This window comes from Saccostrea echinata, unplaced genomic scaffold (genome assembly GCF_033153115.1).
Source record: "Saccostrea echinata isolate AGI-Se365-2 ecotype Australia unplaced genomic scaffold, CSIRO_AGI_Sech_v1 ptg000032l, whole genome shotgun sequence".
Lineage (NCBI taxonomy): Eukaryota > Metazoa > Mollusca > Bivalvia > Ostreida > Ostreidae > Saccostrea > Saccostrea echinata.
Window position 1 is genome coordinate 4,243,361 of NW_026889781.1, and position 24,388 is coordinate 4,267,748.

Consider the following 24,388-nt stretch of genomic DNA (forward strand, 5'->3'; position numbering starts at 1 on the left):
TTAAAAGAATATAGAAAAAAAAAAAACACTGAAAGAAAAGACATCTGTCGATTTTGGATTTAAAAAAAAAAAAAAACTTAATAGAAAATGGTCGTTGGAACGAAATATTAATTTGTAGATAATGCATAGAAAATGTGGTCTTCTCTATAAATTCTTTCAAAGAATAAATAGACAACTTGATACAGGTAAGAATATATTTTGTTTATGTTGTTTGCTTATTGAATTAATTCACTAAGGCTAACGTCGTAATTACACAAAGGACCTCTGACACTACATATACGAGTAGTTATTATAAGCATATATTGATTGGCGGTTTGAGAAGATATATAGTTTAATGAGGTACTCTAAATAAAAATATCTAAGCCCCAGCATTCTGCGTAGGAAATATTTAAATAAATCTTTACTATTGCAGCTGAAGTGCTCGCTATCAAGCGAATCGCAAAGAAACAAATGGAACTTTTCATACGTGGTTTTGTTATAACTGTCCATATCGTCGGTAAGCCATTAATCTTATCAATCAGATGAGAGGGATAACAAGTGAAAACTTTTAATGAGTTGTAAAAAAAGTTTCGAAAATAAATAAAACAAATAAATGAATAAAAGACTCTATTCTTCATTTGTTCAATATGTTATACTTAAGAAATAAATCAATTACATGTGTGACAAATTTATAAGGAATTTGTTAAGCATTTTCCCCATAAATTCACAGAAGGAAAGAATATAAATGTGAGTATGTATTATATCCATCAATGTAGTCATAATTATCCAACAAATCTAACTTTTTCTAATTTGTGACTTTTAAATTTATGTACATTTATTAGTCCCCTACCGGTGAAACCAGAGGGGACTATAGGTTTCCTCTGAGTCTGTCCGTCCGTCTGTCTGTCCGTCTGTCTGTCTGTCTGTCCCTCTGTCTGTCTGTCCCTCTGTCTGTCTGTCAGTCTGTCCCACTTGGTTTTCCGCACTTTTTTTCCTAAACGGTTGCAGATATTGAGCTGATTTTTGGTGTGTGAGTGTATCTTGATGAGTTACAGATCAAGTTTGCATTTCGTTCCGCTTCATTGATTTTTGACGGAATTACGGCCTTTTCATTTTTTAGGGATTTTCTGCAATTTTCTTCTAACAGCTTTCAGATATTGAGCTGATTTTTGGTATGTGACTTTACCTTCATTAGTTATAGATCAAGTTTGCATTTTGCCCCGCTTCATTGATTTTTGACGGAATTATGGCCTTTTCAATTCTTAACGGGAACCAGATTACACTTGCCGGTAGGGGACTACCGGTAGTATTGCTAATGCAATACTTTCAGAATACTTGTTTTTTTTTTTTTTGGTTTTTTTTTTGGTTTTTTTTTTTGTTATATCAATAATAAATGTATGTTATATATATGTACAATGACAAACTAATCTTGACAAAAACACTTTTGTCTTTTAATTCGTCTCCACTAGCTGACAATATTCAAGGTCTTACGAAATATGATAATGTGTGTGTATCAATTGCAGGTGTTTTGTCGAAGTTTGTGTTATGAATTTAAATGTCTTCTGATATTAACGAAAAATCAATGAAAGTTCTAGAATTTTGCTTTTTATTCCTTCGACATTCATGCGTGACAATGCCTATTCAAATTCTGACCTAGATCTTTAAATAACTAACAAGCGTTGATCTGAGTTTGTTCAGAAGTAGCAATGGATTTACTGAATGCAAACATAAAAAAAAATAATGACCAGATATGCATATCACGTTTCACGACACGTTTTATGTTTCTTTTTTTTTTTAATTTCTCTTTTACAATCATTTGAAGCTATATGACCATAACTTTAAACGACAACCGCTGTAGAATCTAGATCTGCTTCATTTAAAAAAAAAAAAAAAAAGACTGCATATTTACACAATTGTACAATTAGCTCTCATGAAAATTAAGAAAATTGAATCATTTAAAAAAAAAAAAAAAAAAAAAAAAAAAAAAAAAAAAAACCTCGAACTACTTACCCATTGATCACGAAGTGGTTGAGGGTTGTTTTTATTCAAAAGGTGTGCTTCCGAACTATTAAAAGACATCTTTTATCGACTGTCTCTCATTAACCTTTCTAGTAGATCGATTACATGAATAAGACGTTAAACCAATTACAATAATTTACATATCAATTTGTTTTTATTTTATACTTATAATTTTGTATTGATAGAACATTGTCCAATCCTCACACATGACGGTAATCTGTATTGGAAGAAATGTAATACAACAGGTTGTCAAAAAATCCATTCCGAAGTGTACAAATGTAAGAATGAATTTCAAATTATGACAGAGAAATTGTGCAGTGTTACAAATTATATATGGAGAAGAAGTTATCCTATTTCTATCAATTCTGAGCAATGTAGTCGTTACACTTTTTAGAAGAAAATAAGCAGTGAAGCTATTAAATTTCTACTTAATATATTTAACAAAGTTATAAAAACAATTTTTGTAGATCCTATTTGTTTTGGTGACATTGAAGTTGATTAAAAAGATTTACATGGGTATTAAAAATTAGCATAACAATCTCTTTCTTTAAGAACAAAACACATACACTAGTAAATGCATGTTCAAGTACAAACAAGACAGAGTACAAAATGCATATACGTATGTACAAGGATACCAGTATTCTCAACTCATGTATATGTAAATGTTAATTATATGTATTTCTTTTGTTTTCTTTCTCAGATCAAATAGTATATGGATAATGTAACATTTAAATTCGTAGACAACTAGCTTTTTTGGCTTGGACAACATTAATCAACCATGTATTTTATAAGCTGAGTGCTTACAGCGAAGATAAAAATAAACGACATCTCGAAAGTTGCAGGATTTGGGGAATTTAAAATATAAGTGTACATTTTCTTTGTAGATATAATTATTCAAATGACAATGATGATTTTGTATATGGGGTATACTGCTTTGCAGAGGAAATCAATCATTTTATTCTTGACTTAATTACATGTATTTTTACCTTATTCTAACAAAGGTTTTCTTTAATTATATACTGAACTTGAAAATGCTTGCAAACGTATTTGCCTAAATTTTATTATCAGTGGCGTTCATTATACTTTGAAACAAAATTTTTCTATTAAATAAAACCTTTGGCAAAAATACAGATACATTCTACCTTTTTCTTTAGGAATCCAATTTACCCAATAGCTTTTTGAAAACATTTCTATCTAGCTATATTTTTTTTCGATTAGAAGCGAGGACAATTACACGCCCTTATTTATTGGTCTACCAATTGGGGTAATCATGGGAGTCATAGTGGTTATAACGGTTATAATCTTTATGAAGAGAAGGCAGTCCCGGAATTGTGAGTTTATTAAGCATTAATTAAACAGAATGTTGGATAACCCACTCCTTTCTCATTTTACGGGAATACCTGAACACCTAACCAAACATTGGAATCATTTGAATGCATAGTTAGCAATGTTAAACTGTTTTACGTTTGTTCCGTACAGGTGTGTGTTACTTAGTAATAATAATGTTGATTGCAATTATCGTAAAGTTTGAAGAAATTCAATACAGTTTGGACCAGTGATATGAATTTCAAGGTATTGATCAATAGCAATGAAATTCCATACCAAAAACGAAATAATCATATCTTGACTTGGTCGATATATCTCTAATTTTTTTGGCAAAGTCTAATAAAATATGTGTAGAATTTGTTTTGAAGAAAAAAATGAATCCTAGATGAAATATCCCTGACATATCATCTTGTAAAAAAAATATAGAGAAAAAATAAAACCCAGCGTTTCAACAAATTGAGTAAGGTAAATGGGTAAATTTTGATGCTTTTCTAAATATCCTTGTCATAGGTGGTAAAAAATAAGTCTCAACCAGGACAAAAACCAGGGACCTCTGTTGTACCGTAACAGCGCTCTAACCACTGAGCTGTTGAGACCCGATATAATGACTGATATTCACAAACCTGTAAACCTAGACATACTGAAAACATCTTATAAATAATTCATGCTTACAACCAAGTGAGTTTTATTTCCCATGGTTTCAGAAAATGCAATGTACTGAAAAGATATTAAGAAGTACGTGTATAATGAATTAAAACTGTTGCTCCCTGTCACTTCGCTAAAAACGTGTTTTACAAAGTTTCCACTATTTTAATCTCACCTGAACTAAAGGATTAAGTGAGCTTATCTGATCACATTTTATCGGACGTACGTCAGCCTGTACGTCTGTCTAGCTGTCTGTCTCTCCTTCTGTTCACATGTTCGACTTCTCCAGAACCACTTGGCCAATTTCAACCAAACTTGCAACAAAGCATACATTTATGGAGAGAATTCAAGCTATTTAAATGAAGTGTCATGCCCTTTTCCAAGGGGAGATGCTTAAGAATTAGTCCGAATTAGCTGCCACCTTTCAAAAATCTTCCTCTGAGCCAGAAAAGTTGAACCTTACGTGAAAACTTCATTAAATATGTAGATTCAAATTAACTCAAATAATGACCCCCCCCCCCCCCCCGAGGATAGGGTGGGGCCATAATTAGGAATCAATATTTTACATAGGAAAATATAGGAAGAGATCTTGAAAAATGTTCTGAAGAATAGCAAAGCCATGATTAGTCATAATGATATGGAAACATCCTCAGGTAGTGTTAATTCAAGTTTGTTCAAATCATCCCCCCCCCCCAGAAATGGGTGGGGGCACAATGGGGGACCAAAGTTTTACATAGAAATAAATCTTCCTCTCAGGGGAAACAACGGCCTGATTTGTGATATTGATTTGGAAGCATAATCACATAGTGTAGATTCAAGTTATTTCAAATCATATCTTATTAATGTTAGGCCATTATTTACGCACTTAATTGTAAATGGATTTTTCCATTTTTCCCGTTCATGACAAGGAAAACACGGCGGTCTTGACCGTTCGGCTGGGGATACTCACTCCTCCATGGCAAGTGATCCATTTCTGATGTTTTTGAAGGTCCGTGCTTGCTCTGCTCCCAATTTGTATTGTTTTAATGGGTTTTGAGCTTGGATACAGATCGTTATCTCCATATTTCATATTCCAGTCAAAGATCGGGCCCCAGTGTGGAATCAATGCTTTAAATATTAAAATTTAGGATTTTTTTTTAAAACAAACAAAACCATACTAAGTCATCTTGAAATAGAAGCAACCTCAGGTAGTGTAGATTCAAGGCTTTACCACTTTGGGATTTTAAACATCTTTCTCTTAACAATGGTTACATATTTATATATTTACATTTGCAAATGTTTTCTTTTATATAACACTATTAAAATAGAGCATAAAAAGACTATTATCTATACCCGTATAAACACAGGTTCCTCGCGTCATAAACGTTCGACATAATTTCTCAGTGACGTCTTAAAGGGTCGACGCCCAATCAATAGATCAAACTCGTGCCGTTGAGGTTGAAAAAATAAAACATTTCACGCGTTAAAGTTATAATCAGGCTAATATATTATATGAATAAGTCACAAATGTAAATATAAGTAATAAGGTATCATTTTAAAACATCTATCGGGCTATAAATACGGGTTGGTACGAGATCAAATTTACCATAAAGCCCTTCGAGCTTAATGGAATTTGATCTCGTGACAAACCCGTATTTATATCCTGATAGATGTTTAAAAATGATACCTTATTCCTTAAATATCACTAACGTCTTATATAACGTATGAAAGGTGAAAAAAAAACGGGTTTCTTGTTTTTTGGTAATACAATATAAATTTAATTTGGTAATCTGCAACAACTGAAAAACTTTCCTTTACATAGTAATGATATCTACACTTTACATAACAAGACAATTGTACTTTAGCATTAAAAGACATTATTCTCATTATACACGCAGAACGATCTCCGTACCACTGTCTTCGCTTTGACTTTGAACAGTATTTTTTATACATACATAAAGATTTTCATTTTCATTTATGTATTACAGTGAATTTACATATCTACCTGATTATTAAATCCATGAAATACTTTACTTTTTGTGTTTTATTGTATAATACGTGTTTAAAAAACTTGCATATATTGTATATATATATATATATATATATATATATATATATATATATATATATATATATATATATATATATATATATATATATATATATATATATATATATATATATATATATATATATATATATTGAAATTTGACTTTAACTTCATATCAATCACATTCGTTTGGCTCTCCCCTAAAAATATAAAACAATATGCCTTGCATACGTATCAAGTGATATTAACTAAATAGAGAAATTGCATCTACCATATGATAGAAGAGCATATCAATATTTTTTAGAATTTCCAAACATTCAGATTGAATTGAAGTTTTGACCCACTTTTTCTCTTACGGTAAGGCCATTCCAAGGTTTTTCTTTGATTTTCTTTGTTAAGCGTCCACCCTAAACTCAAAAACCCAACTTTCTATACAAATAAAACACCCTACACAAACCAAAAACAAAGATATAAAACACAACGTTTTAAGCACAATTTTAGATTTTCTCATCTTCATTAGAGAATATTCGTCGCATTGTAACTAAGTTAAACTACCACTCTATTGAAACCAAAAAAAAAAAAAAAAAAATGAATCACCACTTAAAAGAAAGAGAGATGCCGATCCCAAAAAAGTAAATTGCGTTTTAAAGATTTGTTTTTGTCGATTTTAATTTGTCTGTTTTTTAATTCAATAACCTCAAAACCAATCCGTCTGTGGACGCTAAACAAAAAAAAAAAAAAAAAAAAAAAAAAAAAAAAAGAAAAAAAAAAAGGGGAATGGCCTAATGGAGAGAGCGGACCGTCCACAATTTATAATTGTTATAAGCCTAAACACACTTCATATATACTGAACATTTTTGTTACAACTTGATACCTCCTGAACAAAACATAGATATCATTCAACGAACAATATCACGCCTTCAGTGATAATTCTATACTTTGAAGTTATTTGCTTGGAAATGAAAATATGTGGATAGGTACCCATTATAAATTCAACTTCAGAACAAGCTACGATCTAATGGTTGGGAAAAAAATAATTGTCCTTTTTAGCTCACCAGAGCAGTAGGCTCAATCAAGCTTTTCTGATCAAAAGAGTGTCCGTCTGTCGTCTGTCATCTTTAAACTTTTCACATTTTCGACTTCTTCTTAAGAACCAAACTTGCCACAAAGCATCCTTACGTGAAGGGGATCTAAGTTTGTTCACAGAAAGTGCCGCGCCCTCTTTTAAGGGGGAGATAATAAAGAATTCGTGAACATTTGGTGGCATGTTTTAAAAACCTTCTCAAGAGCCACTGGGCAAGAAAAGATGAAACTTATGTGAAAGCATCATTACATACTATAGATTCAAGTTTGTTCATATCATAACCCCCGGGGGTATGGTGGGGCGACAAGAGGGGGTCGAAGTTTTTGCAAAGGGATATATAGGAAATGTCTTTAAAAATCTTCTTCTCGAGAACAGCAAAGCCATGATTAGTTATATTATAACAGAAGTATCCTTAGGTAGTGTAAATTCAAGTTTGTTCAAATCATGACCCATGCGGGTGGGGCAGGGCCACAACTGGAGGTCAAGGTTTACCATAGGAATATATAGGATATACCTTTAAAAATCTTCTTCTCAAGAACAGCTAAGCCATTATTAGTCTTATTAATACAGAAGTATCTTCAGGTAGTGTAGATTCGGGTTTGTTCAAATCATGATCCCTGGGGGTAGGGCGGGGCAACAATAGTAGGTCAAAGTTTTACATAGGGATATATAGGTGTAATGGTTAAGAGCCATTTGAGTAAAAGGCATTGAAGACTTCAAATAGTGGAATGACCCGACAACCCTTGGAATGGACTAGCCAATCCAAAGGTATATAAAGCAAATATTTGGGAAAGTCAGGCATACTGAAGCTAGCTGAAGAAGTTGGATTTGAATCAGCAAGAAAGAAGTTAAGGTATTCCATCCCTAAAAGCAACAGATTCAATGAACTTGAATACATAACAGATGTGTAGGTATTGAATACTTAGTAGATTTAGACATAATTCCCATTTATTACTATTAGCATGTTACGGTTGGATGTGTCCTAATATATGACCTTGAATTTTGGTAAGAGTTATAGATCTCCCTTTGTTTTTAATTGATAAAAAAATCAATTTTAAAAAAAAACTTATCTTGTAAAAAAAAAATCATTTTCAATCGTCATTCTATTTCTAATGTGTTTTAATGCATCTTTCCACCACAGTATTTATTGATGTTTAAAAAAATTGCTCGTCACCATAGACTTCAATGCAATCTTTGTTTATCAATTACTGCTTAGTTATTTACATATTTCTGTTCCCCAAACGAAGTTTGGGAACATATTGTTTTTACTCTGTTTCTTCTTCTTCTTCTTCTTCTTCTTCTTATTATTATTATTCTTTTTTTCTACTTTCTTCTCCGGTACTTTTTTGTCCGGGAGTGTTCTCATAGAACCACTCATCCGATTGACATGAAACCTTTTTAGGGTTAATAGGCATGTTGTGTAGGTGTTCGGAACGAAGGTCATTTTGCGCGCACATGCATGCACGTGCGCGCGCGTGCAATGAGTGAAATGACTGATATACTTGATGAAGCCGTAACTTTTATATTTCTTGATGAATTGCTTTGAAATTCAAGATATAAAGATATATTAGTAGTCTAGACAAGATAACATGGTCAAATTAGCGTGAATTCACGTGCATGCACGTGCGCTCTTCTCTGATTGGCTGATACAAAAATCTCAATAATTTCCTTGTTTTTTGACAAAATACTTTGAAATTTAGAATATAAGTATGTATTATAAGGTGCTACAACATGTTATATAGGAAATTTCTTGAAAACACGCGCATGCAGGTGTGCTGCAATCTGATTGGTTGAAACTTTAAATGTCTATAAATCCCTTAGTTTTTAACAAAACAGGATGAAATTTATGACATGGATAGGCACATGGAGCTTCTACATTATGATACTATCAAAATTGAATGCAAGGCCATGCATGCGCGTATGCTGAATTCTGATTGGCTAATACTTAAAGGGTTACATCTCTCTTATTTTTCAATGAAATTCTTTAATATTTAACACAAATGTTTGTATTGTGAGACACTATAAGAAAATTAATGTGAAAAATGTAGAAAACATGTGCAAGCACATGCGCTGAAATTTGATTGGCTAATACCCATATGGCTATATCGGAGTAGTTTTCCAATGAAATACCCTTAAAAATAAAGTGTCCATCTATATTACAAAAGTATTGTCTAATTTATTGAAGCTTTTGGGGAATGGGGCATCATAAGGGATTGGGGAGCCGTTTGGGGAACATCTGTAACGGTTCCCGTTACAATTAGCACTAGTTGAAACTCTTGTTAAAGCCTTTTCTACTGTACAGTGGTTTAAATTAATATCAGAGTATTATGTATGTGATTGACACTTAAGGAAGGATAGAAAAACCTTAAGGGTAAGAGCAAAATAGAAGTATAAAAGTTATAAACATTAGTGGCAAGTATAGGGATTTGTTGTTAAGTTCTAAATCTGAAGAAGATTGAGGCACCTGGTTCTTATCTAACAGTGTGAACTTAGGGGAGAAACATGATGCAAGTAGTACCTTACACCAGTCCCCATCTCTAGATAAGAGAAAATTTAAGTACTAATTATTATTAGTCATTATTAGTCATATTTATACAGAAGCAACCTTAGGTATTGTAGAATCAAGTTTGTTCAAACTATGCCCGCCCCCCAGGAATTGGGGTGGGGGTTACAACAGAGGGTCAAGGTTTTACATAAGAATATATAGAAATCATCTTTAAAAAAAATCTACTGCTGAAGATTAACAAAGTCATGATTAGTCATATTATTATAGAAGCATCCTCAGGTAGTGTAGATTCAAATTTGATCAAATTTAGGGTGGGTAGGGTGGGGCCACAAGGAGAGATCAGAGTTTTACATAGGAATACTAGGGGGAAAATCTTTAAAATTCTTATGTTTCCTTCTGAACAGCAAAGCAATGATTAGTAATATTGATATGGAAGCATGCTGAAGTAGTGTAAATTTAAGTTCGTCCCCCCTCCCCTCCGTTATTGGTCAATACTGAACTGATTTCTGCTTCATCTTTCTGCTTCTTCCTCGCCAATGTGCTCAGGCGAGCGATGTAGCCCATGGGCCTCTTGTTTTATTTATGTGCATCTGGAACATACTTATCTTTTTATTTCTTAAGTACTATGATGAATTTAAATAATTTTATCACTTAAGACGAAACACTTTTAGACATCAATTTCTTTTCTACCAATGACTGTTTACAATCTATGGATTTTATTGAAAATTCTCCTATCGATAAAATACATTGTCGTATTTTGGTAAATTTTACTGAACATTTATTGAGCATTTTTACTTATACTACAGGACTATTTAAAATGGTTAACCATGATTGCGACCGCACCGATCGCATGTTTCTCACCTCACACTACTGAAAGGTGCCTTCAAATTCTTCGGATATGCTGCAATCTCTATCTGTAGTTGTCTTTCCATTGCACACAGCTGTATCCTCTGCTCAGTTTTTGAAATTTTAAAAACACTTAAGGCTCATGAAAACTAGGCCCTTTTTAATAAATTGTTTAATGTATTTAAAATCATGAAATAAAAAGAAATATTTTCAAAAAAATCGCAAGGTATAAATGTGTCTTTATTTAGTATCTCATCTCAAAGGGAGATCCATGGCACCATTGGAATAACTATCATGATGTTACTTTGGATTGAAACTAATTATTACTATTTTTTATGAAAGTACTAAAATGTCGATTATGTGCTATTGCATATTCAATTATGCCTTATTAATTTAAAACAAAAACAGTGAGCATTCTGCAAAAAATAAGGAAAAAAATGTGTCCATTGCATTCTCAAAGTATTATGCACCCAGATAAAGTTAAAATATCACCGAAATATAGTAACATTCAATTAACATGATCAATGAATGTTTATGAATTCATTTTTTTTTTCTATTTTACTGAACCTCCTCTTGTAGATTGATTCATATTTTCAGCGTTTCTATAGAATATCTTACTATGCTCAATACAAAAAAATTAAAATAAATAATTAAGGATATTTCTCTGGTCTAATCTAATTTAAAGGGCATTTAGAAAATGCATAACGATTTTAAAACTAATCAATCTATCTTAATTATGCTTAGTCCATATTTGTATTTCAACTATTTTAATAGTTTATAACCGTCTTTTTTATTTTATTTTCGATTAATTTGCAAAATGTATGTGTGTTTTTTCAAGCATGCATTCTTACGAATTACGTTTTGACATTAAATCTGATAGCAACAGGGCTGTATATTGTGGAAAGAAATGTCGTAAATAATCAGTTTATTTCTCTTGTACTTACCATGATAAGCAGTTGTCCTACTGTTTGATTTTTGTTGAAGTATTTAATGTTCCCTGTTTACAGGGGATCAGGTGTAATGGCAATGTTCAGACTATAAATAAGAGACTTGTATGAGATATAATGAAAATACATACAAAAATGGCATGAACTTATTTGGTTTATTTCAACTTATCAATGCTTGTGGGTTGAAAAAACTGGGGTTTTTTTTACTCATATTGAGATGCCGCCATCAGCCTGTGGAGGACTGCAAAATTTAGACATGTACTTTGCACTCAGGGCCATTGAGCAGTCCCTAACAAAAAGAAATAGTATAGTTAACTATAGTAAACTATAGTTTATTATAGTATCAAAGTTTTTTAACTATAGAAAATGAAGTATTTTTACCATGGATTTCAGATTCTTGTATTTTTTGTTCTTCTATTAACATATGCAATTTTTTTTTACATAAGATGGAAGAATAAGTTGTATATTCACATATTATTTCCAAATTTTACATAACTGTAACCGAATTTAAGAGATTTTAAGCTTTGAAATCTCAAAAAAGTTCCCGAGTAAAGTTTCATAGTAAATCAAAGTGTCAAAGTTTTCACTATAGTACACTATAGTTAACTATAGTGAGTTTTTGTTAGGGATGAAGGATATCCTACTTGACACGATACCTTGCTTTATACGGCCGAATCCGAGTGATCGGTCTCTCCAAAATCCACAGTGGGAGTCGAACCCGCGACATAAGGATCAATCTACTTCGTGACTCTAGAGCAAACGCTCTTAGGCTAACAACTGCGCCACGTATGCGACAATTTGAGCATTCATCCTTTGGTTAATTACAATATATAATACATTATCAATTTTTTTTATCTTCTTTTAGTACGTGTTATCCAGGATTTTCCCAGTTGATATGCCATCCCAGTCAACTTTGAATACAAAGAACAATGGAGGATAACAGACTCGATTGGGTTTTACTTTAATATAAGCAGAAATAATATTAGACATAAAAATTTTAATAATCTAAAAAGAAATATTTTAAAAATGAAATAAGTTTTTAAGAGGAACAATTTGCACAACAATTTTTGCCAAGAAAGGAAAATTTACTTTTCTTATATGTAAATTTTTTACCAAAACTCGAAGGAAAAAAATCTAAAAACTTACAGACTTATGAAGTTTAGCTCATTGTTGAGGTTCATCTCAAATTTTAATATATATTATTTTGTTTTATGTATTAATTATTGTTTTTTTTTTCAAATATGGGAGCGGTATATACTTGAGGGTAAGGTTTTACACAAACCTTAGTACTCTCCTCCTCTATCTTTCTACATTTATCTTTCTGTAACTGCATAAGAAAATCTAACGAGTGTGGTGCTATTAAAAACCTCTGTCTAAGCATAATCTAACAATATACAATCATTCTGCTTTTAAAGTCAATGCGATGGTTTATCCACATGTGGAATACAATATCCATTAATCTTGAAGAACAGGGTGAATATTATACTTCGAAAGTGAATAAAGCTTCGTATTATGCTAAAAGAGTCAGTAACAATTTTTTTGTTATATTATTAAAGGATAACTCATAGGATTAAAGGATAAGCAAACCAGCCATATTGTCTGAACATAAATTCCTAGCCAAAAGTAGGGGGAAAAGTAATAAAAATGTGTGGAAAAAATCACTATACCCTAAGAAAAAAATACTATAGTAAACTATAGTTAACTATAGTTTAATATAGTTAACTATAGTGAATCAAAGTTCTAAAGTTATCACTATAGTAAATCAAAGTTCCAAAGTTTTTACTATAGTAAATCAAAGTTCCAAAGTTTTCACTATAGTAAATCAAAGTTCTAAAGGTTTTACTACAGAAAATCAAAGTTCCAATGTTTTCACTATAGTAAATGAAAGTTCCAAAGTTTTTACTATAGTAAATCAAAGTTCCAAAGTTTTTACTATATTTAATCAACGTTTTTAAGTGTTTTCGTTAGTTTAACAATTTATGTATTTTTCTTATTTTTTTTTTTATTATTATTATTTAGCCGTTTTAGGGGATGTGTCTATATGGGGTTGGTTGGGGCTGGTTTTTGTTGTACATCTTTATTTAATATACAAAGTAGTTAATTCAAATGCAATGTTTACATTTTTAAATTAAAAAAAAAATACATGTTGACTGAAGTTGATGAAGCAGGTATTTTGATTCTTAATGACACATTATTTTTTATAGTATATAATTTTTTCTCCATAAATAAGAATTACGTTACATCTGCATAACATCAAAATTAAACAAATTGAAATAAATATTGCTTATTTATTGGCGCAAGCGACAACCTTTACATTAAAATTTATATCTTGTACATTATTCTTATAGAGGAAGGGTCGGGTTTTAAAATGTTCTCTAAAGCTCTAATGAATCTTAAACTTGAAATATCATAAAATTTAAAGAATGGGAATCAAAAACATAATTGCACAGGATATATCGTACTTAATCAAAGTTCCAAAGTTTTTACTATAGCAAATCAAAGATCCAAAGTTTTTACTATAGTAAATCAAAGTTCCAACGTTTTTACTATAGTAAATTAAAGTTCCAAAGTTTTCACTATAGTAAATCAAAGTTCCAAAGTTTTTACTGTAGTGAATCAAAGTTCCAAAGTTTTAACTTTGGTACTATAGTTAACTATAGTAAACTATAGTTTACTATAGATTACTATAGTAGTTTTTGTTAGGGTAGTTACATTAATTTGGACTAACTTATTTTTGATGCCATGTAGAAAAGTAAATGTCAGGCATCCAGCATCAATTGCAAAAGGGTAGGGGTACTATAAAGAAAAAAAAAAATGACAAATTACCGGAAAGAAATCTTTGATAAGGCCAAATTTAAACATATGGAATATTCGCCTAATTCCATATCTAATTTTTGGGAGGAGAAGCGGTGGTATTATGTTATTAAGTTATGGACCCATAAATTTAGAAGAGAATATTTTTCATTTAATACTGTACCAAAAAATGGCATTAAGACTTTAATATTTGCAAACTTAATTAATGGCAAAACTTTATTTAAAAGAAATTCCAAATATTCAAATATCAATTTCAAAATATCGGCCATATGGGAGCTTTTATAGCTGTAGATTTCATACAGGTTTATATAGAGAACGTACAAAAAATTGCAAATTTTTATATCCTGACTATTTCGTATAAAGTTCTCCCACCAATGTTCTGAATTTTCTTAATATCTTCTACCGGAATCGACAATATTGTTGATGCCAAAATGAAAGTTGCGACCACCTTTTTGATTTGAAAATCTGAAGTGAGAGTATATTGTTTTATTGAAGGAAAGAGCACATAATTAGAGTTATTATTTTTGGTGATGAAATGTAAGTGTTTATTGCAAGTTGACAGAGTTCTTTCGCCGATTAGTATGTGCAGAGGAATGCTTATTTTTATGAAATACAGATGATTTATCTTTTCATGAAGAGGTGCGACCGCTTTTCTAATTTGAAAACGGCAATTTCTTGCATCTATGTAACCTATTTATTATTAAAAAGACGGTATCATGAGTTGCCAACGGATAATCACACAGAATTTTACCCATATAGCTATGATGTAAGTTTAAAGAAAAAAAAAAAACAAAACAAAACCTGCGCTTGCAGTTTTTATTATAAAAATTGAAAGAAATGGAATATTTCGAGTTTATGAATATTAATGAGAAGTAAATCACGTGCAAGCAATCTAATGAATAAACTGCACATCATTTATCGATATGTCCTACTTGTACGCTCTGTTCTATAAGTTACTCCGTCTTCGTGAAATTTCTGTGAATTCTAATATCGAGAGTCCAGATTGTACCTTTGGCTGTATAATATGTGTTTATTCAGTGTGTTATTGCCTACAGATCATCTTCATAGACAAACTGCATTGCAATCTATTCGTTGAAATTTTCAGAAAGAAGACGAAGGTTTCAAGTTAAAGAAACCGCTGGTAAATATTGTATTTCTATGAAACATGAATAGTGATGAAGGAACAACATATTGATTATAAGCAAAATAATGTGAAATGAACAATTATTTTATTTTTTTTTAACCCTATATAGAATGGAACAAAGAAATTTGATGAAGATATTCACAGACTTATTTGCTGTAATAAATCGATTTTGTCAAAGCACACACACTTACTAAAGAAGATCGTTGACGATTTGCTAAAGAAATTATATAAGATGGATTATAAAAACGCACGTGTCGATATCTATGTGGAGGATATTCACATTGAGATTTTGTATGACGTCGACAACGATTGCTCTGGTTCTATCGTTCGTTTTGTAGTCAATATACATGAAAAAACGTTTGAAGTCACCACCGAATACCCGGTATGTTTTTGGTGTTCTTTAGGTTTTTTTTTAATTATTATTATTTCAATCATAATAAGAAATGCATTTAAAATTATCAATGATCATGTACACTGTAAGTGAAAAAGAAAAAAAAAAGTTTTTTTTTTTTTTTTTTGTAAAATCATTATTGAGTACCAATCATTTCCTATTCAATCCTTATTATTATTATTCTATAATATGTGAATTAATACGTCTGGATACAGTAGAAACAAGTTTAAGTCACAGAAAAGCTATTTTCATGTTAAAATTAAATTAAAAAGGGTACATTTCCGTACGTTTGCATTATCAAAGTTTATTGCTGATTGCCTGAAAAAATCCATTCCGGATAATATGCAATGATATACCTTTCTCTTATTACCTTTTCTCATAGAAAAGGGAAATTTGATGACGAAAACACCGTACTTTACTAGCAAGCTTTATAGTAATGAATGAATCTCTCATTTAATAAAGGTTAAAATTTGATTGGATAGAATTTGTCTTCAAATTCTTGTACCTTGAGCCTTGAATTCTCAATCCCATGTCACCATCACTTTATCTGAGTTATATCTAGACTTGTAATCTTTAACATAAATATATCAGATATTAAATACTATCGCATATAAATACTATCAATTAGCATATTTTTTTATAGAGGTTTTATTTGTTTTCATTTTCATAACTTTATTCCTTATCCTTCAAACATGTCATTTAGTGAAACATGTAATATTCTACTTTCGTTATTAAAAAAGAAAAAAAAAACGGTAACGAGATGTGATTAATCTCAAATATCTTTTAAGCAAAACGAATTTGCAGGCAGGACATAAATCAAGACAAGACGTGGAGCCCGTTCCTTCTGATGAGAACGTATAAAAAGAGGCCAGGTTTAGGTGCTGGTGCGAAAAAATATCTCTCACTGCTCAAAAGCCCTAGGTGCTGACTACAGGTCCAAAACAGCCCTTAACCGGCAAATGATGACGTTCCAATATTATAGAACACTTCTTGAAGGGACATTAAACATACAAACAAACCGTAATGCTGGAGAAAATATAATAACTTTGACCTGCCCCTGACCTACTACTGAAATAGGACGATTGGGTCTAATTACACACATCTAATTTATACCATTTCTCAGTGATTTTGTTAACTTTAATAGGATAATATATCATTTTAATTATAAGAAATGGATATAAGAATACCAAGTTAAATAAGCATAGGATAGATTTTATGAAGTAAATGACATTATTTTTGTTTCATTTCCATGGAACTTAATGTTTGTAAATAGTCTGTAATCATTCTGCGTTAGAAGAAATAGTTTGCTCTCTTTTGTAGAGAACATGGAGAACAATGGTTGCTGATGGTCTACTTTATGGCGTGATGGGTCTTGTATTTGTCTCGGCAGCAATTTATCTCATACGTAAACAGAGGATTTGGGATATGTCAGAGAAAGCTTCAGAAAAAAATTTTGAAAAAAATATTGAGAAATGTCTGGAGAAATTTTATAAACTTTTCAGGAAAAAAGTAAAATCAAGTTCTCATAAGATAGAAAAATGATTTGAATATTTTTTTGTTATTATGATTTGTTTATGCGAGAAAAGATTAAAAATTTATTATGAAGCTTGGTTGAATCTTTTTTTTAATATTAATATTAAAACTTCCTTTAAAGTTTTCCACATTTATGTTTTTTCCCAAACAAGGTTTGTTGCCAAACCCTTCCCTCCTTGATTTTCAAATATTAAGGTATAAGTTTTTTTTTTCTTATTTCAATTTGTAGTTCCCACGACAAAAGATCTTTGTTGTCATCAAGTCTAGATCTTCATGCAACTTTTATTTTACTAAAAAAGTCTCAATTTCATATACACAAAACAGATAAAAAAGAATCTTTCTGATTGTTTCAAATTATTATTTTACCTCAATATTATTAATTTCTGTTTGATGATATGAATTGTCGCTATATAACAGTAAAGCATACTTATAGGAATAATTCCTTTGGACCAATTACACAAAAGCGTTTTATTTGCAGGCTTCCTCACTAAATATATTAAATTCAAATTCATTTAAGAAAAAAAATGCGAGTGCTCAGAATAGCTACCCTAAAATCTGGGAATAATTTTGTTATTTTCGAGATTGCAAGAAAAAAGATTGAAGAAAAATACACGAAGAACGTACAGTAACGCTAATGTAAAATTAGCCCGAAGAAATGTTTGTACATAAATTGTCCGGAATTTAAAATGTGATTTTTTTATTACATGCAACCTGAAAATGTATAAAAGACAGCAAAAATGGATAAATTTCATTTCAAATTTGTAGAAAGATGAAGGATACCTGTAAGCCTTTTTGTGCTACCCTTGAATCTTATTTAATTTATAACAATTACATTTATTTACAGTTAGAAATATTAAGGAATTCTTAATTACATGTCTTTGAAAACATCTCATATTGTAAGAAGATTTTAATTTTCATAGAAATTAAATCAATGCTCCATTGTCATATTTAGGACTTTGAGTCAACCGGTATTGGTGTGTTCTCTGGCGGCCGCCAGAAAAATTATTTGGCTAGAATATTGCCAGTTATTTATGTGGCGGTCCCCAGATCTATTTATTTGGCGGACGCCAGAAAATTATCTGGCTGCCCTCAAATAATGTTAACCAACTTTTATTCACGTGCGAAAGGTATCCGCGAGTTTTGCGACCTTCGTTAATTTGCGAATATTAATAGCCGCGAACCATTTATTTTGCTTTGTATTTGTGGAGAATATTTCCTAAGTGGCCAAAATCAATTGTCGCGGGTGAGTTTTAAATTGACATATTGCGAATAAAGATGACACGAATAACAGTTGGTTTACAGTAATTATCTTGCGGCCGCCAGTTATTTATACAGCCAGATAATTTTTTTTTTCTACTTGGCATATACAGGCTTCCGTATGAATGAACTCCCTTGAACTTGGGATATATAATTATAACGAATGTCATAAAATTCCAAGAACGTTTTCAACTACGTTTTAAAATTCGGCGATATAATAAGACAAAGTGGAGTGTTTACACGGATAAAAGTGTTTCTCATGACTCAATTTTGGCATCACTGTCTGTTTCTGAAGAAAATTAATTTTCCTCTATTTGTATCCCCTAGCAACGGAGTTTGAAGGGATATAGTAATGCAATCATGTGTATGTGTGTTTGTATGCTAGTTACGTCATGTGCGAAACAGAAGTAACGTAATTTGCAGCGGAATCGATGTAGAATGCTATCTTGATCTAGAGACATGCTTTTTACGAGGGGATCTCCGCTTTGCGGTGCCCTTGTTATATTAACCCCTTCACTTCCGTACCGGTCAATTTGAGCGATGGCGCAAAAAAAGGCATGCGTATTTTACACATCACTATTGAGCTTAATTTTACAAACAATATTATAATGTTTAGTATCAATGTTTAGGAAATTTTATGTACTTTCTTTCTATATAAAATTCACAATTGAATTTTTAACTTGAAACAAGTATATCAATTTTTTATGTTAGAGTATAGTTTTGCAAAATGACGTTATTTCGATATGCGACATTGATTTTTTGAACGACTGGTGAAATTTTAAATTCAGCGTAAAATATATAAATTTTGTCAAATACTGTCAAAAAGACAGTGTCCTAAGCTTCCAGAGTATATAATTTTTTTTTTTTAATTCTTTCCTTTTTGTGGTGAAAATTTATAAAATTTTATCACTTTTCCGTTTTCCAAGGGAAATTTTGGCCAAGTTTAAATAAAAGGAGTTTTTACTCATATTTGGGTATGGAAATAGGCAAAACTAAATCTAGATGGTAAGAGTACAGAAAATTTCCTATTCATTAGTGTTTATTTCATCAAAATCTGATACGTATTCGCCTTTCTACAATAGTTCAAGTTTTGCATTCTAGGAAGAAAAATTGTTAATTTTAATGAAAAAGTGATCAACGTAATGTGAAAGATTTGAGTTGTGACACGATTTATTACATGTACATGGTATAGATGTACCTCTAAAAAATAGAAGTGTAGTTTATGCATGGAATTTAAAACAATACTGAATAGTTATTTATTTATTTATTTACTTAATCTATTTATTCTGATTAGGATCTATTTCAATGCAGAAATGTTAGAAGTTTCGTCAACATACCAGTATTAAATATGCTATTCATGTAGGCTTAACTGAGTGATTATTTAAAAATTATAACCTACATCAAACATTGTAGAAGGATTTTGTTAATTATTAAGATGCTGCATCGGAAGACATGAAATATTTATTATAAAGGTTTTAGCATTTTTTTTTTCGGAACATAATAATTCCGCATATTATTGTCCTTCCGTACTCGCATCGTACCCGCATCACATGTGCAGATGCATGGACACCACGTGTTTCCGTTTCTACTGAAAACAACACAGCATTATCTTTAAACTACAGTCTACTTATTCTGCTTGACCATGGAAAACGACCTGATATCGTCAGATGAAGAGGGTGCCCTAGATCTCTTGTAACAGGATGCACTTGACCCAAGCGATCCTGTGTTTAATATTGATGACGTGTAAGTCTAGATCTACTGTTTTTACACACTTGTCAGAATTTTGATCAGGAAAATTATCAATTTGATGTGTATTTGCAATTTCGTGAAAGAAAGTACCTATATTTATAAAAGTATTGAAACTTAGTAATGAGGGGAAAAATTAAACAATTTACAAAGAATTATTTTGCGTAAGACATAGTGATATATTTTTAAGGTCCAGTCAAGGTCAGGAACACGGCATGTTGCGCGTTGCTGATATTTGCATTTCGAACGGGGTATACAAATGATACATATAAAGTAATATCCTAGGCCTAGTTCAGTGATTATGAGGACGGGAGTCAAGTAATAATTGACTGACCAGAATGTGGTTCGGTTCTCTAAGGGGAGCCACTATTTATTTATTTATTTTTATTTTATTTTTTTTTTGGGGGGGGGGGGTAGGGGCAAAGTCTTTCGAGTCAAATTATTTATTTCAATGCTAGTAGACAGATTATTTCTTTCCAATATGATCTGAGAGAGTTTGTTTTCTTATAAGTTTGTCAAGCCAAATATATATATATATATATATATATATATATATATATATATATATATATATATATATATATATATATATATATATATATATATATATATATAAAATAATATAAATGTACAAGATATATAACTTGTCCAAACTCCACAATTCTAATTTCATGAGAGGAGTGGGGGTGGGGGGTGGTACATGTAGCACCAAACAAGACAAATTATTTTCTTGCCAGTTGAGAACTGCAGCCACCCTACTCCCACCCCACCACCACCACAACCCGAGAGTCATTTGGAACTTTGAACAAAAGCATAGGAATTTAAAAGAATTTTTTTTAATAATATGTGAATTTCATGTACAATTCAGATTTTAATTTCTCAGTTTCATTTCCAATTTCTAATAATATTGTGATTGGGGTGTGGTGTACTATGAAAAATTATAGGGTCAATAGAGGACAAATGTATTGCAGTGTGTTTGTTATTTTAAAAAAAATATATATAAAAGGGCATTGGTATCCCAATCTTCAGTGGGGAGTTCACAGATTTATTTTGCCAGTGATGATCCACTCGCAAACCCAGATATGCACTGGAGAGATGCTAGTGAAGAGGATACAGGGGCACCAGATCTGAGAACTGTCACATTTCATCCAGAAAGACAACCTGGCATTCAGCTCTTAAGGTTAAATATAGCAAAAAACTCATATACAATTTAATATATACCATAGACATGCATAGTTTAGAGAAAACAAAACATGAAACATTATTCACTCTCTTTATGAATGTGCTCCCAAATTCATAATCAGGGTTATGAGAAATACTTTAAGTCTTATATGTCCAGTTTTCTTTCAGATATGGCGCTAGGCAGTTCAGAGAACCAGTTGATTTTTCAAAACTGTTTTTGACGGAGGCTTTGGTTTTTTCGATCTATGTGGCCACCAATCATCATGCCGAAATACTTATATCTAGAGGGGAAAGGTCATCCTATGCAAGTCAAGGGAATTGGACTCCTCTCACTGTAGAGGAATTGTACAGGTATTACTAATTCTAAATTAATGTAATTTAGATTATAAAGTGAATTTCCTCAATATCACCTTTACCAGCTCAGGCTATTTTTGTATTACCTTAGAGTCATTTGCATTTACCATAGATTCTGTAAACTGCAATTACATATTATATAAGTATGTACTGCATGTAGTTGCATGTAACATGGAGAATTTCACCCCAAGAAAACTATTGTCAACCAAGGTGCAGCTGAGATTGATAATGGTTTAACCGTTTTCAAGGGATGAAAATTTCCAATGTTTCACTCAACTACAAAGTAACATGCAATATTTATTATATTATACTGAATTTTTAATACAAATATTACAGTGAACAATGAACCCTGCGCGCATTAAATTCTGCACATTCAATATAATATTTTTTAATATTAAATGTCATCAAGCAATGTTGACTGTTGCTATGCTTGAGGGCATGGCTTCATTATTCAGTGGGTAATAGTGTTTTTTAAACAAATGTTTCTTGACGTATCAGATTCAACTTATTTACATCATCAAATCACTAAATATGAAATATCTTACAACTTAATTCATACATGAAACTAATGCTTATTTAGATTCCTTATTATGTAAGGTCAGCACAACTTGAACCATAACTATTTAAAAGAAATAAATGTACTTTTGTTTCAGATTTCTCGGAATTATTTTATACATGTCTGTGGTAAAGTTCCAGATGCTAGAAAGGTATAGGTCAACGCAGGCTCTCTATCGGAACAACCCAGTGCCAGGAGATATGTCGAGAACTAGATTTCATGCCATCTTATCCTTCTTACAAGTAACACCTCCAGCTGATATCAACAAAGGTTTCTCTTACTGTTTTTATGTATTATGTCTTCGTACTTGAGGAAGATTTGTGACATTTAAACCCTTCAATTAGCTTGTAAATATGCCACAGTTGCATTTACATGTATGTAACATAAATATTAACTCAGTCTCTGAAGCTAATAAGTCAGGAAATTAATGTTTGCATTGCAGTTCTTGAACAAAAGTAAATGACTGAATTACAGCTTCTTTTTTTTTATCTAAAAGGGTATCCCAGTACATTAATACTTTTTGCAATTTATCTTTAAATGTAGCATTTCTAAAAACTACGGATAGGGTCAGTGAAGCACAGTTTACATTGCTTTCAATCTTATTCTTAACAGCTGAGAAGTTGACGCGTGTACAGTCATTGGTTGACCATGTTAAAGAAAAGTCAAAGGAATTATATCAGCCACACAGGGAAATAGCTGTAGATGAGAGAATGGATTCATCAAAACATAAGTTCTCTGGTAGTCGTCAATTTATTAATGACAAGCCTATTCGCTTTGGTATAAAGCTTTGGGTTGTAGCTTGTAACATGTCTGTGTACACATACGACTTCTTTGTTTACCTTGGTAAAAAGAACACCATATTTACTGATCATGCGAAAGGTATTGGACACAATGTAACACTTAGATTATGTGAATCCCTTTTTGTTCAAGGGTATAGGCTTTTTACTGATTGTTTTTATACATCTTTAGCTCTTGGCAAAAAATTGTTTGCAAGGAAACTTTACCTTGTTGGGGTACTGAAATCAAACAGTTTATCTATACCTGATGAACTTAGAGATGTAAAAAATTGGGAAAGAGTAGCAACACGTGGTGACTTAGATGGCACAGAGTTGATGAATTTGTATTTGTTCAGTGGAAAGACTGTAAAGTAGTCACTTTTATGTCACCTTTACATCAGGGTTCAGCTACAACTGTTTGTGAACGCACTATGAAATCTAGATTAACTTGGAACAAAAAAGAACTAGTACAACCTGTAGTAGCAAATAATTATAATAAATGTATGGGAGCTGTTGATCTTTCAAACCAGTTTACAAATAGATATCCATCTTATTTAAGAACACAATATCATTGGTAGAAAGTTCTGTTTTTTTTTTCATTTATTAGATATAATGGTTGTGAATTCTTATATTCTTTTTCAAGAATTTAGAAAATCGCATGAAAGTCAGATAACAAATTGTTCTTCAGGGTGTGCACAACTTCAATTCTGTGAATCACTTGCTTTGTCACTGATGGGTTTGAATGAAATGTGTTATTAAAAGAAAGTGTTGTTAAATGTATACCTGAATTTTTAGATAAGAGAAAAGATTGTACATTTTGTAATGCTGAGGCAATACTTTTTAAGAAGAAGTCTCCTATTTATAAGACACTTGTATTTTGTCCATCATGCCAAGTTCCTCTTTGTTTATCAAGTGACAGAAATTGTTTTAAGAAATGGCATAGTAAAGAAGGAGAAGATGTTCGAAAGAGTGCAGATTTGTCATGTAAAAAGAGAAAGCTATGAAAAACATCATGTATTTTTAAAGTACATATTTCTGATGTCCAGTGAATTCTAATATATGTACATATATAAATATTAAACTGCTATGAGACTTGATGACATTGCATAAAAGTTTCTCAACAATTATGTTCAACTTCTTGATTATCAATTATATTAAATTTACATATAGTTGTAATTTGCCATACATTTGTTGATATGTAAGCAATCATGCTAGTTTGTCAGAATTTTAATTAAATTTTTATCAAATTTGGAG

At 31.3% G+C, this 24,388-nt stretch overlaps 1 protein-coding gene and 1 long non-coding RNA gene across 2 annotated transcripts; both read left to right on the forward strand.

Annotated features, from left to right (window-relative positions):
• Positions 1–455: 455 nt before the first annotated feature.
• On the forward strand, positions 456–17,073 carry LOC133197960 (uncharacterized). The gene is made up of 3 exons (XR_009722467.1): positions 456–496; positions 15,301–15,336; positions 17,051–17,073. It is a non-coding gene; the product is annotated as an uncharacterized LOC133197960 (long non-coding RNA).
• Positions 17,074–21,348: 4,275 nt separating this feature from the next.
• Positions 21,349–23,509, forward strand: LOC133197857 (piggyBac transposable element-derived protein 4-like). The gene is made up of 5 exons (XM_061334043.1): positions 21,349–21,446; positions 21,617–21,799; positions 22,456–22,628; positions 22,971–23,237; positions 23,328–23,509. The coding sequence occupies exons 1-5, from the start codon at positions 21,349–21,351 to the stop codon at positions 23,507–23,509; spliced, it is 903 nt and encodes a 300-aa protein (XP_061190027.1).
• Positions 23,510–24,388: the final 879 nt, after the last annotated feature.